Source organism: Botryllus schlosseri, chromosome 1, assembly GCF_051294905.1.
Source record: "Botryllus schlosseri isolate E-star chromosome 1, Bs_hap1, whole genome shotgun sequence".
NCBI classification, from domain to species: Eukaryota; Metazoa; Chordata; class Ascidiacea; order Stolidobranchia; family Styelidae; genus Botryllus; species Botryllus schlosseri.
Window position 1 is genome coordinate 14,030,495 of NC_137236.1, and position 17,886 is coordinate 14,048,380.

The following is a 17,886-nucleotide window of genomic DNA, read 5'->3' on the forward strand; positions in this document are numbered from 1 at the left end:
GCCAAGACGGTTCTAAACGTCACACCTGTGTGTAGTTAGCAGAATCTTTGGTGTGCACGAGACACCGATTCCATATTGGCGTGTAACCCATGAGCGCGACCAATCATTCAATGATCGCGCGTTTTATTGAGCTTGCGTTGTTTTTTCACGAATAGATTGACCGAAAATGAAGTGATCAAAGCTTACAGCATGCGTTGTCTCAAACGGGTCCGTCTATTTTGTGCATGTCGGCTATGTCGCAGCTATGTAGCGGCTATGTCGGCTATGTCGCAGCTATGTAGCGGCTATGTCGCAGCTATGTAGCGGCTATGTCGGCTATGTCGACTATGTCACAGATATATCGGAGCTATTTGTACTTTGTTGCAGCTATAGGTCGACTATGTGACAGATGTTGCAGATATTATGTCGAGTATGTCGGCTATGTCGCGGCTATGTCGGTTATGTCGGCTATGTCGCAGCTATGTCGCAGCTATGTCGGCTATGTCGCGGCTATGTCGGCGATGCATCAGCTATCTCGGCTATGTCGCCTACGTACGGAGTTATTTGAGATTTTCCTTGATTCTTGATCGGTGGATAATCCGAGAATATCAACGAAAAACTCGAATAACTCCGCTTCTACTTGTTGGAATTGACTCAAATTTATTTTGGTTCGTCCTTGATGACATTTCAACAATTTCATGGGGTTGACAGAAAAATTTGATTTTATTTTTTAATTTTCCTGAATAAATTAAATTTTTTAATCGGATCTGCGGAGTCTTATACTTGTTAGAATTAAACCAAATTTGGTGTGCAGCGTTTTTAGGGTAACCTGACAATTTAATCAATGAATGGCTGGAATCTGAAAAACTTATATTTGAACAGACCTAATGCAGTTACATATACGAACTTTTACCGTAGTAGAATAAAGGCCTACTTTATATTCAAATACAACTGACCACCAGGAAAGCTAGACAACACGGGAACCCAAACTTTTATCGTCTATTATATTTGCATTAAAAATAGTATGACATTGCAACGTATAAAGACAACTAGCATCTGCTTCTGGATCAGACTTCGGCATTTAATACTTTGCCTGAAACATGTAAGCCAATGTCAAAATTCAAATTATTGCAAAATCCACTTCTGCATGCCTGGAGTTGATTACGTAGTCGACATAGCTGCTACGCCGACATAACCGCAACATAGCTGCGACTAGCCGACATATATCTGCGACTTCTGTCACACAGTCAATCTATAGCTGCGACAAAGTCCAAATAGCTCCGACATATCTATGACATAGTCGACATAGCCGACATATAGCTGCGAGCTGCGACATAGCCGACATAGTCGACATAGCCGACATAGTCGACATAGCCGACATGCACAAAGTAGACGGACCCGTCTCAAACTAGTATAGTAAAGTACTTTGAGGGCATCATAATGTCTATTTCTGTTCTCTTTTCTTATCTTCAAAAAATCTTTTGTTTTATTGAAATAGAATTCGAATATAGTTTATAGTTCATAGTCCTCAACCATTGACGCAGGCTCGAATTGTATCATATCAATTTGTAAATTGCTAATGTATTGCATCTTATCGATTCGTTTCTCTATTCTGCATTTTGGCTGGGAACTATAAACTGAGGCTATGCAATTACTTACGTAGTTTAGCAGTTAACTACGTATATGTGAGCGATACAGCGTCTTCTTGCATGTATATTTACTTCTATATTCGTTCATTGGTTTAAAATCAATCTGTATTTCATACAGCTAGCAAAATGCAATGACGTAATCACTAATCATACCTCATACTTCGAAAAGGCAACTTGACTTGAATTGTGACTTGACTTGACTTGACTCGACTTGACTCGAGTCACCTTCAAAAATTGATTGACTTGACTCGAGTCAAAATGTGCAATGACTCGAAATGACTCGTTACTCGAAGGTAGTGACTTGATCCCAACACTGGTTGTTACTCTTACAAGCATCGGAATTCAATATCATGGCTGTGTAGTGTGTAGCCTACAACAATGTAAATATTTACAATGTATAGGTGATGAGATGTATTGTGCATTCATTGGAGGCGACGCTCAGTTCATTGCAACTGCTGCACCTCAAAATCTACCCAGCTATAGCTATATTAGAACAGGAAGTATGTAGATTGATTCATTTCGGCTGTAACCAATAGTGCACGGATGTTACTCCTTTTTAGTCACATAGGCGGTAAGCCTATTACGATTTTATTATTGTGGAGAACATATGAGAGGTGGTGACTGGTGAGGCTCTATGCGAAAGCTACTCAACTGGACTGGTGGACCACTGTTTGAATGTAAACCCGTCCAGTGCCGAATCCGGTCCTTATTTGTCTCTGTATTCTACACTTGGCCCTTTTTTTAGCAAAGTCGCATCCGCTACCGTTGATTTGCAAAAACAGTTCAAAATATGCCAATTCTCCGACCAGCTGTGACCAATGTTCCCTCTAATTTTTGACGAGTCACACGTACTCACCAACTCACCGCGCAGACCCTTGGACAACAGTGCGTAACAACTAAAAAAAAAGTCATCACTTCGGATTTTTTGTGCGCAACTTAGATTTTCTGTGCGCAGAGACCCTGTCAGCACTGCGCACGTGCGCAGCTTAGAGGGAACATTGGCTGTGACTATCAGACCAATAAATACATTCGCTTATTGCTTCTGTTACTGTTAGTAGCGTTTGATGTTTTGAAGATGCGTTATTTATCTCGTGCATCTCCTATTTTTACCAGCTTATGCAGGAAAAAAAGGTGCACAATCAATGCTGCTTTGCCTGCAATGGCGCCAAACAATGAGGATTTCGTTTACCGCATCCTGAGCGAAGATGATTTTGAATCAGTCTGGAGCATATTGGGGGAAGAGTTCATTCTCTCAGAACCTGTCGCCGTGAAACTCGAGCTGAATCCAAAGTGTCCTCATTTGGTAGCAAGCAACGGAGGGGTTGTGAAACAAGCGTTAAAACAGCGTGCGAGCGTAGGTGCTTTCCGAAAAGACACCGGTGCCATTGTAGGGTTTGCGATTCTACGATTATCCAAGTATTCTAACGACGATGCAACGCGGCTCGACACGGATGATTCTTCGCTTGCTTTTCGTCAGCTTCATGCCTTGCTGAATGCTTGCTACGATGCAGTACCTGGTGCGATAGGAGGAGACGACTACATGGATGTATCATTCTTGTCGTGTCGTAGAGATTGCAGTGGTCACGGCATCGGAACTACCTTGTTTGAAAGAGCGCTTGAAATGGCCCGTCAAAAAGAATGCAAAAGAGTGACCGTCGTAGCGTTCAATTATTTCGTGCAGAGAATTGCTGAAAAACTCGGATTTACGTACGTGAAGAAAATACCGTATTCGGATTATATCGATCCAGTGACTGGTGACAAGGTGCTAAATGGGATGCCGAAGCCGCAATATCAAGCTGCTGTAATGATGAAAACGTTGACGTAATCTCTCAAGTTTTATGTTGTATAAACGTTCTTCTTGTAATCAGTCTCTAGTCAGTAACGATGTGACTTAGTTATGCGATAATGTTTATCGTCGGGAATCAAGAGCTGGCCACCATGATTCTGATCCAACCATTTTAATTCAAGTCCATAAATTCCGGAGTGACTCGTATTTGCATCAAAATTAGCATGATGCTTCTCAACCGCTGATGTTGCAAGCTGTCGCAACCACCATGTGCAGTGCGGGGCTGTTCAAAAATAACTTTTTTTTCGGATTCTGGGGATTCACTGATTTAATTTTTAGGTTGTCTAATAACACTGTACACCAAATTTGACTCAATTCCAACCAGTACAAACCGTGACAGAGCTAATTGAAATTTTACTGTTAACCCCATGAAATTGTTTCCTAATAGAACGGCGCATAACAATTTTTGCTCACCGGTAGCAGTGAATTTATTGCAGTTGAAAGTTTTGGATAAACTTTGCAAAAACAGCATTGAATCGTTGGTAGTCCCAGCATTATTGAAGAATAACTCAAATAACTTCATGCTTCTTCTGGTTGGAATTGTGTCAAATTTCTTTTGCGTCGGTTTTGTCGAAAATTATACAATTTCATGAGGTCGACAGTAAGATTTGGAAATATATTTTTTGTACTATTTGGAATTGAGCCAAATTTGGTGTGCAGCGTTTTTTTAGGCAACCTAACAATTTAATCAGTGAATCCCCGGAATCTGAAAAAAAACAGTTACTTTTGAACAACTCTAATATCTATCAATCTGACAACCACTTTGACCTTCTGTTAGTAGTAGTATTTCCGCCCGGCTCAACAGAGGGACATTGATAGTAGTCTATTCGTAATCTCCGACCTCTGTGTTCATTTGACGGTTCCTAGCTTTTTTGTTATCTTCCGTTGTAGATTACCGAAAATCATTTTTTTTAGATTTAAATAATGATTGGTAACCAATAAAGGTACCCTTGGAATCCACTGTTTCAATGACTTAACAATACATTCCGTTACCAATATACAGGCCATACTAGATGGTGAATCTCAGCATTTTCATGTGACTATGTGGAATGTGAAAATATGTAATAGTACTCTTCTTATTGGGGCATTTTTAGATGTTCAAAATACATATATCTTGCTTGAACAGGATTTGGAGCTTCAGACATAGTGCCGAATTACATATGTAGTATGCAATGCACTTAGCAATTATCATTCCTAATGTTGCCAAAAAAGATAATATCATTCATACAAAAAATTGTTCGCATAATACAGGTAGCCTACCATAGAGTGGCGTTTCAATATCTGATAACCTACTATTGGATTAGTATCTCATTTTCCGAATACATTCCCGCATCCTATTTCACGGAGTTCATATTACTGTATTTGAAAGTGTGTGTTATCTCTTCATATGAATTGCTATTGCGTGTTTCACTGACGTCAAAGTATTTGATTGGAAAATATGTATATTGGTGCAATAACCTTTATTATCTATGTTGATGATATTCCATCCCTTACTCGCAAGGATATTCTTATCTTGCTTGAATGGTGTTTCAAAATTGGAAAATGGCAAGCTTTCTGATAGAGCAGGGGTTCTCAAACTTTTATGATAGTGAAAAAAATCGCACTCCCTTATCGTCATATCTCAAAATGCAGCCAGAATGCTGGCAATCGCAACAGATAGTTTAGTGACATATGGACGGTTATGGCTGTTGAGAGAATTGCTCATATATTGAAATTCTGACTATACACAGAGCACTAACTATGAATTGGTCCCCAGTCTGAGAACCACTGTGATAGAGTTTTGATTGCCAAAACCAGTGGTTGCCAACAGGGTGAAATGACACTCGTATCACGATAACTACATATATGTTCGCAAACTATGCTATCTGCAGTGTCATTGGTGATTTTTCGTCAGTCACAAAGAATCATCCGCAATTTCTCACCTCCGATCTCTGCCAAAAGTATGCGACCCCTACTCCCAAATCCACCCTGTGAACCTACTTGAGTATTTTTCAGACCATCATTTTTTACCTTCCTCTCTAAGCACTTTTGACATGTCTCGGAAATCACTGCTTCTACTTGTAATGGACTGAAAATTTGCGTTGTTACTCCTACTTGAGTAGCAACGTCGACAGTATTGTCGAAAACTTCTGACGATAAAGACACATATGTATGTATTGGCCGTGGGATATAGTTTTTAACAATGTGGTGACTTGTAGTGAGATCACCGTGACAATGTCATAATTTTATAGCTTGCCCTCTAGTAGAGTGATATGCCATATAATATTGTTATCAATCATGAGGTGCTAATTTTGAGTCCTGCTAAATTTGTAAGTTCACTAAAACACGTATTCTTAGCATCGATGTATCAAACTGGTTCATACAAATTAGAGTCAGTTTAAAGACTTCCCCTACCATAATTGTATACAATGAATACATTAAGAATACCTGTGTATCAGAAAGCAGCAACTATTGGTTATTTGGTAGATTGTACAATGAACACTGTTGACCTAGGCACCGCAAATGTAAGTCCTATCCTACATATTGATATTTGTTGTTGTATTCTCAGTATGTTATGAGTTAGTAGTGGATTTGTGTAGACATATTATGGTATAATTATTATGTATTCTTGTTACTGGTCTAGCAGATTGGTCGAGGTATGATACATAAAGGTGCTTGGCGGGGCAAGATTAACAACGCAAATTTCATGTGTTGGTATTGCAATACCTTAGTTGATATCTTTCATTCAACTCGAGATGATCAATCTTGAAAATTATTGCTATCAGTAAATGATGACTCAGTTCTTTCTAAACGTCCACTGTTATTATGCCTATATTGCATTACCTTTCACGAGTTGAAATATGGTGCTGTATAGGCTACTCACTGAAACGTTGCTAGTTAGGTGGTTATCTTTTGTAGTGTAATGTATTCGTAATTCTGCTTATATTGCATTATGTGATATTGTAATTAGGACTGGGCACAATGATTCGAGTACTCGGATCTGAATCGAATATTAATTCTAATGATTAAAGTCGAGTAGTAAAAGACGATTTTTTTCGAGTAATAAATTATACTATTTTCGCCACTGAAAGTTAGTTTATCAACGAGAATTATGTTTTCGATACTAACGCCTTGAAACCTTGATTTGCGATATCGTAGCATACGAAACATATAGTACGAAACTGCGAAGGTTACTGGACGTAGCACGTTTCCGAATTAGTGATTACTGATTAGTGATTATCCCACAACATTGTCGCAAAGTGGAATGAAATCGTTATGGTCGAAAAACCGAAGTATCGTTTATGAGATGGATGACAGCCATTATATTCTTTGTGGTGGCATAAACGATACATATTTAACCTTTGCCAAATTACATTCTGTTATGACGCCGTAATGAGTGATACTCAACTGCTCTACTCGACTCGAAGCATATTACGTGATTCAGGATCGAATCACTCAGGTACTCGATTTTGCCCAGCCCTAATTGTAATATTATTCGCTGTATTTAAATACGTATGGATTTATATACAGTTTACATGATGTGATTCGCAAAAGAGATCATAAAATTGGGTCAAAAATTCCAAGTCGTGATATGACAGGAGTGTTTATTTATAATTGCTTGTATGCTCATTGCTCAATGCTCATACTCGCCTGTACATCATTTATCGCTTTTCTTTCTGATCATGTAATGTGCATATAAAAATTAAATATCTAACAAGGTAATGAGTTTCTGTTATGTGGGCTTTAGGAATGCCAGACATTTCGGAAGAGTCGTATCGGACATTCACCTTGCATAGTACAGGGATCACCAACGCGCTGCCCGCGACGACCAAATGCGTCGCCCGCTGTCGCATTATCAAATATTCATATGAGAGATTTGATAGTCGAAGCGGAGAAGGGTTTCTTTCATATGAGCAACAGTTGAGGATGGATCAGTCGGCCCGGAGGAACATACGAACGCAGTTTTAGATCGGAGCGTTGCCCTTCTTCGCCCCCGCGGAGGCTTAACGGGAAAATAATTCATATTCCCGAGTCTCGACGCCGAGATTGGCGCTTCGGCGCGCATTGCGATGCGACAACGCGTTAGTCCAGGTGACACCCTGTCCTGTCCAGTGCCCGGAATGTCCTATTCAGGGTGTCAAACATACGTGTCTGTATACTGCCCAGCACATTTCTAACAAATGTTGAGATTTTTGGAATGAAATACTTCCGTTTAGCAATTCTTCAAAACAGCAAATGCGGAATATGTCCGTCCATAGGCTAAATTATAAACATCCGACAGTGGTGTTGTAGATCCACTCTACCCACCATTAGAAACCAGTCGGTGATATTGACGGGAAGAAAATAATTGCACAGTAAATTCAGAATTTATGGAAAAATTTACCAAAAAGTAGTGATATTCACGGAAGCGTAAACGCCAGTGCGAAACCGTACTATGTAGAAAAAATGTAATTCAAATATCCGTCGCAGGGCTAAACGCTAGATAACGTCTACAGCTAAGGGAGCATAGAAAATATTAATATGCCAATGTAGATGGCTATTAGAGCCACTGTTCTAGCGACTAATAACTGCGTTCATACCGGCCAATCACCGCATTGTTGTCAATTCCATGGTTTGCGAATAACGGTGTTGCTAGAGTAGGACCCTCATTGATCTGTAACATAATATAATGCGTGGTAAAATAAAGTATTCAAGTGAAAACACGGTCATGCATTTCGAGCTAACACTGCGGAATCATATGAATTGGTGCGGCCCGCGACTGATCTGGAGGTTTTAATCCGACAGATACGCAAGTTGAGTTTAACACCCCTGATTTAGTAGTCGAGCAATTATAAAACGAAACTGAACGGTTATACAAAAGAATATGCCCGAGAACGGACTTGAACCCTTGACCGTTGGATTAAAAGTCCAACGCTCTACCGACTGAGCTAACCGGGCCGCATTAGACAACGTTGGATAGGCGTTATTTTTTTAGGAGTAATAGGGTAATTATAAAACGAAACTGAGCTAATGCAAATGTACAAGACCGACGAAGTATGTTATACCTTGACCGGTGGAATAAAAGTCCACCGCTCCATCGACTGCGCTAACCAGGCTGCGTTAGTCAAGTTGCGACATGGGCTGATTGTTTAGGACTAATAGGGTAAGTATAAAACGAAAATAAACTAATAACATACAAACTTACGCGCCGGATAGCGGACTTGAACCTTTGACCGTTGGATTAAAAGTCCAACGCTCTACCGACTGAGCTAACCGGGCTGTTACAGTCAGCGTACGATAGAGGTAATAGTGTAGGGATGGTGTGAACCTCTGAAAGGTTCAGGTTCGTGTGAACGCGAACCTTTTTGAAAGGTTCTGTGTGAACACGAACGTGAACCTCGTGACGTCACGTGACGTCATATTGCTAATTCCAACCCTATCCTTCAATGAAATGATAGCCTATATTAATGTGCACGATACCTAGTGACGACTCGGGCAACATAGCGTCACAATGCTGAAGTATTGACGTTTTAAACGTCGCCAAATATATCAACTGGGGCAATTAAATGATATAATTATCCCATAAAATCAATATCTTCCGCCTTTGCCAACAATTTCGACGTGGACTTACCAGGGAACATAAGAAAGGAAGGTGTATTTTTGTCTTTGATGTTTTTGCAGCATATACACCGAATCATGATATACATACACACGATCTGCGCATATATGCATACCATGATTACATTATGTACATATGCCGCTGGGCAAGGAAGATGCAGATATATAGCCTTGTAGCAGTGTTGGGATGGCTCGAGTCATGACTTGACTCAAATCAGACTTAAATCACCTTTTTCGTGTGACAGACCGGAAAATGTATTCGGCATCCGAGTATTGCTACATTGATTTTTATCATGGTGTGAATGTGAACTATGCTTGCTACTGATATTACCCCATTAACAAGATTTATAGCAGTATAGCCAACACCTCAGTGGCACCGATTTGGTTTTAATGATACAGTAAACATGAAGTCAAGATTGACCCCGTGCGCCTGCTAGATTTTTTACTTCAGAAAACGATATCAATCTCATTGATTGGTCGAATAAGCATCATTCAATGACTACATAGCTTATTTCGCTCGTGATGTTTTGTGATTGCGGGTCAAGCTCGCAGCAGAGAGTCGCTAAATATTTACAAACGGAAAGCTGGATCTTTCGAGCAAACTTTTGCAACAAAGCAACTGAAACTTTTGAGATTGTCAAGTTGCATGCTCGTTTAGTGTTGATTATTTTATGCTGACAGCACCATGCATGGAGTGGCCTGCAGTTGAAATGCAATAAATTTAAACCAACGATGTTATAATGAAGTGAAAATTGTTATATATGAAAAAGGTTCACAGAGCAGAACCTACCAAGGTTCTGTTGTGAACGCGAACCTCTAAATTTCCGAGGTTCACACACAGAACGCGAACGTGGACCTCGCGTTCACACCATCCCTAGGTAATACCATAATTATCAAACGAAACCGCTGAGTGCTGAGCTTATATACAGACGGACAGGCCCGATGAAGGACTTGATGCCTTGGCCGATGAAATAAATTTCCAACGCTCCACCGACTGAGCTAACCGGGCTGCGTTAGTGAAGTTGCGATATGGGTTGATCGTAAGGACAAAGGTGTCAAACATACGGCCGCGGGCGGCATCCGGTCCGCGAAGATATTTTGCACATTTCTTGCAAATGTTGAGATTGTTTGTACGAAATATTATCATCAAATTATCCCTCAATAAAGAAAAATGTCGAGTATGTTCATTTAATTGTTCCATCGTTCTAGGCCACATTATAGCCATCCGACAGTAGTGTTGTGGTCTCACTCTTTTGACCATCAGCAAGGAAGAGCCGTTATTTACGCCAAATTCCGAGAATACAAAAAATGCACACTCAATTCCGAGTTTTATGGAGAAATGTATAAAAAGTAGTTATTCACAGAAGTGAAACCGTCATAGTGAGAAACCGCTTTATGGAAGTTACATGGAGAATATAATTGTTACTCAAAAATATAATTCAGATATCTGTGGACGCACTCCCAATTTCGCTTATGACTTAACAGCACCTCTGCATACGGAGAAACTATAGATATAACTAACCTACGGATAGATGCGCATGACGTGATTCACGGTTGAGTGATGCTACAGTCGCAGATTTGTTGTCGCTTCATAGCATGAAACGGCAACGCAATTGCTAATCCCATACATGATGACCCGAGCGCTCAAATTTGTTAAGGTTGATATTATTCGAAAGCTACAGTCGAGCTGATTCTGATAATCTGCATTAAATTTTCATCAAGGCAATGGAACCACCCCGAAATAGCCTTTAAAGTCTGAAAATCGGCATTGTTGTAAACCAGGGGTGTCAAACACGGCCCGCGGGCCGCATCCGGCCCTTGAAGCAATTCTACCTTGTTTGAAAAGTGCTTGTATTATCCAGCATAATTATAACAAATGACGAGATATTTTAGAGAAAATATTTCCACTAAATAATCCCTCAATACGACAAATGTCGAGCATGTTCATTGTTCATAGGCCACATTTTATCCTCCTGGCTGCGTCGTTGTGGTTTCACACTGGTAGCAAGTCAGTGGCATTTACACGCAATTTCGAGACGGCAAGAAGAGCAAAAAATGGAACAAAAAGTAGTTATTCGCAGAAGTGAAAACGCCAATGAGGAACCGTTATATGTAGCGTAAATGGAGAATATATTAGTTACTTACGCACGCACTGCTGTGTCACTCCTGGCGGAATAGGTCCCCAGATTTAGACTGGTGATTGAGGGCGGAGATAAATAAGTTTTTATACTAGCTAGCTATAGTTTGTTCCGGTTTGTTAAATCATGAGATTAACACTAACTTTATGCTCTGCGATCAACCGGTTTCCTTAATCCTGGGTTGATAAATCCTGACGAATGCGATAATCGACTCTAATGCTAACCCAACTTTATTATCTCCGCCCTTAATAATAATAATCCAAATTTCAACGTCCACGTTTCACAACGCATACGCAGGGCTGATTCCAGATAACGACCAAAGCAAGGGGAGCATGGAAAAATGCCAACGTATGTCGTCATTAGCCCTACTCTTTTATCGGCTCGTAACTGTATTATGTTTGTCAATTTCATTGCTCGCGAATATTAATGCTAGAATAAAACCGCTATGATCGTGTATTAACTATATATGCGTTGTATAATGAAGTATTGAAGTGAGAAGCAATGACATGAGGATTTTGGATCAGTTGACTGGTCCGGCCCGCTAGCGATTTCAAGGCTTGAATCCGCCCGCGAGGCAATTTGAGTTTGACACCCCTGTTCTAAATAATCAAAACGACGCAGCACAATGACTATAACGATATGGTCCTTGCGCGGTTGCGATTGTTCAGAACAATGCCGATTTTCAGACTTTGAGGGGTATTTAGAGGGGGTCCCTTTGCCCTGATCAGATTTTGTTGTATATTATCAAAATCAGCGCGACTGTAGCTTTCAAATAAGATCAACTTTATTAAATTTGAGCGCTCGGGTCGTCATCTAAGGGATTAGCAATTACGTTGCCGTTTCATGCTATATGAAGCGACAGCAAATCTTCGAATATAGAATCACTCGACCGTGAATCACGTGTTTATATAGCTCAGTGCGTGATGCGCGTTTATCCGTACGTAGTTATCTGTAGAGAAACCGAATCACGATATAATAGTAATCAACCAGCATTAATACCGGTATATGTTTCGTATTCCTCATAACGCGTATACCGTACACATGAGGTTACTCTTTTAACAGTTTATTATATTACCTTGTTTACTGTTTATAGCCAGCCATAATCTTAATTTTGAAAACTCCATTGTTCGCTAATAAAAGTGTTGCTAACGTATAACGTTATGAAACGTTACAATGTGATATATTATTGTATAGGGTTACCATACGTCCTCTTTTAAGAGGATTTGTCCTCTTTTTTGACTTTTTTGAAAGTGTCCTCGGAGGACGCCCATTTGTCGTCTTTTTTGAGATTTTGTCCTCTTTTTAAAAAAGTTAGGTCAGATTTAGAGCAAATTACGAGTGATATGCCGTAAATTAGCACAGAAGTGACGCTCCGGTGGGTTTTCCGGAGCGAAAAACGGTGATTTTGGCTCTGAGCGAAAATAGGGCCTTTTATTAGTCATCCACCTAGCAATGCAGAGAAAAAAACGGTATTTTGAGCTCTGAGCGGAAAGAAGGTCTTTTATTTAGTCAATCGATCACAAAGTGGGAAAAATTCACCGATTTCCAAAATATGGTGAGCCTACTTAATAATTGGGCATTCAAGCAATAAAAAAGGGTATGGAATTTCAATCATTTGCATGGTCAGGCCCGCGAGCGATCAGATGGTTTGAATCCGGCCCGCGAAGTAATTTGAGTTTGACACCCCTGGTTTAGGACTAATAGGGCAATTATTAAACGAAACTGAACTAATAATAAACAAACTAACTCGCCCGATAAGGGACTTGAACCCTTGACCGTTGGATTAAAAGTCCAACGCTCTACTGACTGAGCTAACCGGGCTGCGGTAATGAGCGCTCGATAGGGGCTACTTATTTAGAAGTAACAAATAATAATTACAAATTACAAAACATAATTGAACTAATATGTGCAAAAGACCACGCTCGATAAGGGAACCGAACCCTTGACGGTTGAATTTTTAGTCAAATGCTCTACCGACTGCGCTATACAGTGTTCGCAGCTGCAATACCAAATAGGTTGCTGGTTTGATTCCAGCCGAGGCCGACCCCATAACGCCATCTCATTAGCGTAAGCGGTGTCTCATAAAGCCAAGACGTGGATCGTGAAGTGATACCATAGCAATTTACAGCTACGGAAGCAAGATAGAGAATACTGGTCTGGTGTAAATGGTCATCGCAGTCGGAAAACACCATTAACGCCACAAATAACGACAATGACGCATTGTGCGCTGGATCAACCTTTCATTCGTTTTGTCACATAGCCTGTATCATGGTGGGTCGCACAATGAAATTTGGATGAAAAGTGGGTCGCGAACTGAAAAGGGTTGGAATTTGGAAAGCACTGGTTATAATTCGATTAGCATAGGGTTCGTCGTTTTTAAGAGGATTTATCCTCTGATTTGATCCTTTTGAAAAATGTCTTAATCATCATCATACATTTAGTATCAGTATCAAACCAGTATACACCACTACGACGCAAAATCGACCCTCTGCTCGCCGACTTCGACTCGGCTGGATGCAGTGGTGAATTGAAAATGACTCGAATTGACTCGAGTCGAAACTATAGCCTAAAAGTGAGTTTGACTTGTGACTCATCGGAACCTTGTGACTTTTAGGTTAGAGCCCTGATATATCGTTGGACCAACTACACGTTAGCGATATCGCAGCAATTGGTCGATTTCACGTTAAGTGCGGCTGGGAACTTAAGGCTGTATTAGATTCGGTTCGCGTAGGCTCGCAAAGGTCCGCGTCGGAGGTTTATCTGAGTTGCTATCCCCCCGTGTCGGCGTTTTAACGGCTACAAAAAAAGGCCCAGAAAAGACCCGATAAAGAATAATGCAGGGTTGTAACCGAGTCACAATGTTCCGAGTCACAGAATTTTGAATCGAGTCATGTAGAGTCATTTTCAATTCACCACCGAGTCAAGTCCGACTCCAAGTCATAGTCTCGAGTCCGAGTCACAGTGTTTTGACTCGAGTCCGAGTCGAAAGTCATTATGTTCACTTGTCCTGTTTTCAGTTCTATCCGGTTCTATCCACTTTTTTTAACTCTGCTTGCGTGATATCGAATGGCTCGAATTCCTAATATATTTAATTTTCCTCAGTTTTAACAGTTTGTGGCCCCATTTTCCAAGTACCAGGACTGATACACGATAATACCAATATAATTTGGTGACTTTACTATTCCTCGAAGTTACACTGAAATGTCGGTCTATTTGCCGTCGTAGTCTCGAGTTAATGACTTAATAATTCGAGTCATGCACATTGCACAATGACTCGAGTACAAGTCGAGTCAATAAAAAATTGTCTCGAGTCGAGTCATTTTAAGCATTTGAAGAAATGACTCGAGTCAAGTCGAGTCATCAAAAAATCGTGACTCGAGTCGAGTCATGACTCAAGTCATTACAACCCTGGAAGAATGTAGTCAAAAAAGCAACTGGAAAGAGCAAGAAAGGGCGTCTAAAAATAGGAACGTCGAATCCTGAAAGCCTCACGGCCACTCACCGCTTCCTAGTCCATACTGCAACTGCGTGCTTGTTGTTGATTGGAGTGACGAATAAAAGCCAATATATATGCTGGGGCCAGGGATATCCAGAGGTGGTCAAAGTAGTCAAAAAAGCTACTCAAGTAGAAGTAGAAGTAGCGACGCAAAAATCTACTCAAGTACGAGTAGAAGTACTTCTTCCATTGGCAACCTAAAACTACTTGAAGTAGAAGTAGAATTTGCTGGCTTTAAAGTTGTATGGATACGATGTTAACACTTTGCGCGATTCGTATACGATGATAAAAAACATGGCGTAACATAAAAATGCCATATAGTGTAATTTATTTTAAGAAAATAGACGGCGATGCTACACTTGCTTTTAAACTCAAACATGCATGTTCTCCATACAAAAGAACTGAAACTAATTAGATCTCTAAGTAATGATACTGCGAATTGAACGTGAAATACCAACACTACACCAGAAAAAGCGGAAAATGTATTTTATGTCTTTTGTCGAGACAGTTTTAACGGTGGTATGCTAAAACTGATCCAAAACGCTCACAAAGTTAGAGCCCACGTTTCCAGATTAGGACACGCCATGGGCTGCTGGATTACGATATGATGGGTAAATGATAGATTGCGAAACGGCAGTTTCAAACGTTATGATGGGCCATATTTACTTTGATGAAATATGTCATACGGGCGACCAGTGGCGTAGCAGTCACTTGGCGGTTCTGGCTCTGCGCCAGGGGCGCAAGGCTCCAAGGGGTGGGGGGGGGAGCAAAATGAGGCTGCACAGTGAGATAGAGAAAGAGATATGGTCTAGCGAGATAACCGCGGATATCAGTTTTCGGAGTCTTTGGTCTGACCCGGCCGGGGATCGAGCCCACGACCTACCGATCAAGAAGACGGACGCATCACCATTACACTATCTCGCTCGGCACAGTGTACACAGCCGCCTAAAAGAAGCGTAATTGGTAGTCCTATAGCTGGCGTCCCGTGAGCTGAAATTTATTCAAACAGGTCTCAATCGAAAGCTAGTGACGCGCTGATTTCGAAAACACGAATTAATATGTTAACATGGCGATGGATCCACTCCGAAATAGCCGACAAGGCCGATTGTCGGAGAGTTCGCAGTAAAAGGAGAATCCATGGCGAACCATCAGAAGATGCTGGCCTCAGTGTTGTTGAAGAAGTTAGACGATGCATGTTTCAAGCTTTGGACAGATTTAAACTGGAAGCTGAAACTAGGTTTACCGGCATACACCACTTAAATGATATGTTATGATTTTTGAATTCCCACGCGCTGCTGCAAAGCGAAAGTCACAATTTATTCACCAGCGCCTTTAGAAGCACTTATGACGACGAGGTGGACTTTTTGTAGTTAGCTGCGAAAATTGTCATGCCTTATACCTTCGAATAAGGGATCATATAAATCAGAAGATTGCTAGCTTTTCGTAAAAACCAATATGAGGCCTCTAGGACGAACACAAATTAAGATATGATCATATGAAGTTGTTCAACTTGAGATTTTAAAATGGTTAAGAGGCTGGTGCGGAGCAGTGATCCACGTTTGATCGTAGCGTTTCATGTTTTACAGTGGTTAGTTAATGTAAAGCTACTTGATTCGACACCATATTTATGCTCGTGCCTGAAACTTTATCTGACCATTGGGGTTTCAATTGCGAGCAGTGTGAGTAGCTTCTCAAAGCTGAAACTGATTGAAGTCTTATTTACGTTCTACCATGAATGATGATCGGCTATCAGCTCTATCCGTTCTGTCTATAGAAAGAGACTACGTTCAAAAACTTGAATTTGAGGATATTATCGCTGATTTTGCTTTAAGGCGGCTATTGATTTTATATTTGCACAATACATTCGTTCGCTATTTCTTGTCTTTATTATTTTTGGCCTTATTAACGTTGAGACGGTGAGGCTGAGACGCGGCGTATTATTTATAATTATTTTTATTGACAAGATTGCTTGAACATGAATATATGTCGAAATTTGCTGCGGTCTACTTAGGGGGGCGGCATTTCAAGCGAGAGCCAGGGGCGGCAGCACATGCTGCTACGCCAGTGCGGGCGACAATGCGGCGTAATGCAACCTAAACAACAGTCACTTTCGTGAAAACATATTTGTAACTCTATATCTAGGCTACTTGATGCGAAGCGCGACGGAAATTCTGGGTTGAACTTAAATTTTCTTAAAATTGAAAGTTAGAACTCCGTGAAAACAGCCCGAGAATTCCCCAGTTTCTCTTTCTAATTGGAGGGTTACACTACTTCTATTTGACAAACTGAAAATAGCGAAAAGTATGTAAGTAGATCACAAAATATTACGAAGTAGAAGTAGCGAATATTCTATTTACTTGAGTAAGTACCAGAAGTAGAGGAAAACTACTTGGGTACTTGGAAAAAGTAGAAGTACTTCGTTACTGACCACCTCTGGGGATATATATGGTTGGGACGTAGAATGCGAGACTTAAGCTATCTGTCGCGTTCAAGTGATGGACGCTTGCTCGCGATGCCAAGCCGACAATAAGCAGGGCGATTGCGTTTCGTTTGGGGCAAGTGCAATAACTCGAGTCAAGTCGAGTCAAGTCAAGTCAAGTCACGAGTCAAGTCACAATTCAAGTCAAATTGAATTTTAGAAGGGTGAGTGATGATTCAAACTCATAACATATTGCCAGCTGTGTGAAAGACAGATTAATTAGCCATTTATCTTGAATAAAATAACGAGTTTAAAGTTAAATATACATGCAAAAAGAAGTTGTATCGCACACGCACACGTAGAGTTGCTAATAAAATACGTGAGTAACTGTATAGTTATATGCTACAGTCTGTTATTATCAGCCAAAATAGAGGATAGAATACGAAGCCGCGAGAAGTTTAAACAAATAAATATATGAAACAATACAATACCCATCTACACATCCATCTACACATGAGAATATAAACGGATAAACTTTATTCATTCGATTTAAATCATACAAGAGGGTTGATAAAGGTGAGCACTGCGCAATATAAGCAGTGAGCCGTCCACGAAAAGAAGATACGTTGCTATTAATCTACTACTACTAAGCTATGATCATTTCGTTTCCGGCCAATTTATTTGTGATGTAACAATGGAGGACCAATGAAACGTATACAATCAGTGAATGAATGGTTGCTCTCACCGGCGTGTCACCGGCGTATCGCGGATAATCCGAACAT

At 40.5% G+C, this 17,886-nt stretch overlaps 2 protein-coding genes and 1 non-coding gene across 3 annotated transcripts in view; 2 read left to right on the plus strand and 1 right to left on the minus strand.

Moving 5' to 3' along the window:
* The window catches only part of LOC145442723 (ERI1 exoribonuclease 2-like), a 110,543-nt gene that overhangs the window by 45,542 nt on the left and 47,115 nt on the right, over window positions 1–17,886 (plus strand). The gene's annotated exons all lie outside the window — the stretch shown is intronic.
* On the plus strand, window positions 1,367–7,176 carry LOC145442706 (arylalkylamine N-acetyltransferase 1-like). The gene has a single exon (XM_080320691.1). The coding sequence runs from the start codon at window positions 2,704–2,706 to the stop codon at window positions 3,451–3,453; it is 750 nt and encodes a 249-aa protein (XP_080176817.1). The 5' UTR covers window positions 1,367–2,703; the 3' UTR covers window positions 3,454–7,176.
* On the minus strand, window positions 12,938–13,010 carry Trnak-uuu (transfer RNA lysine (anticodon UUU)). Its single transcript has one exon. It is a non-coding gene; the product is annotated as a tRNA-Lys (tRNA).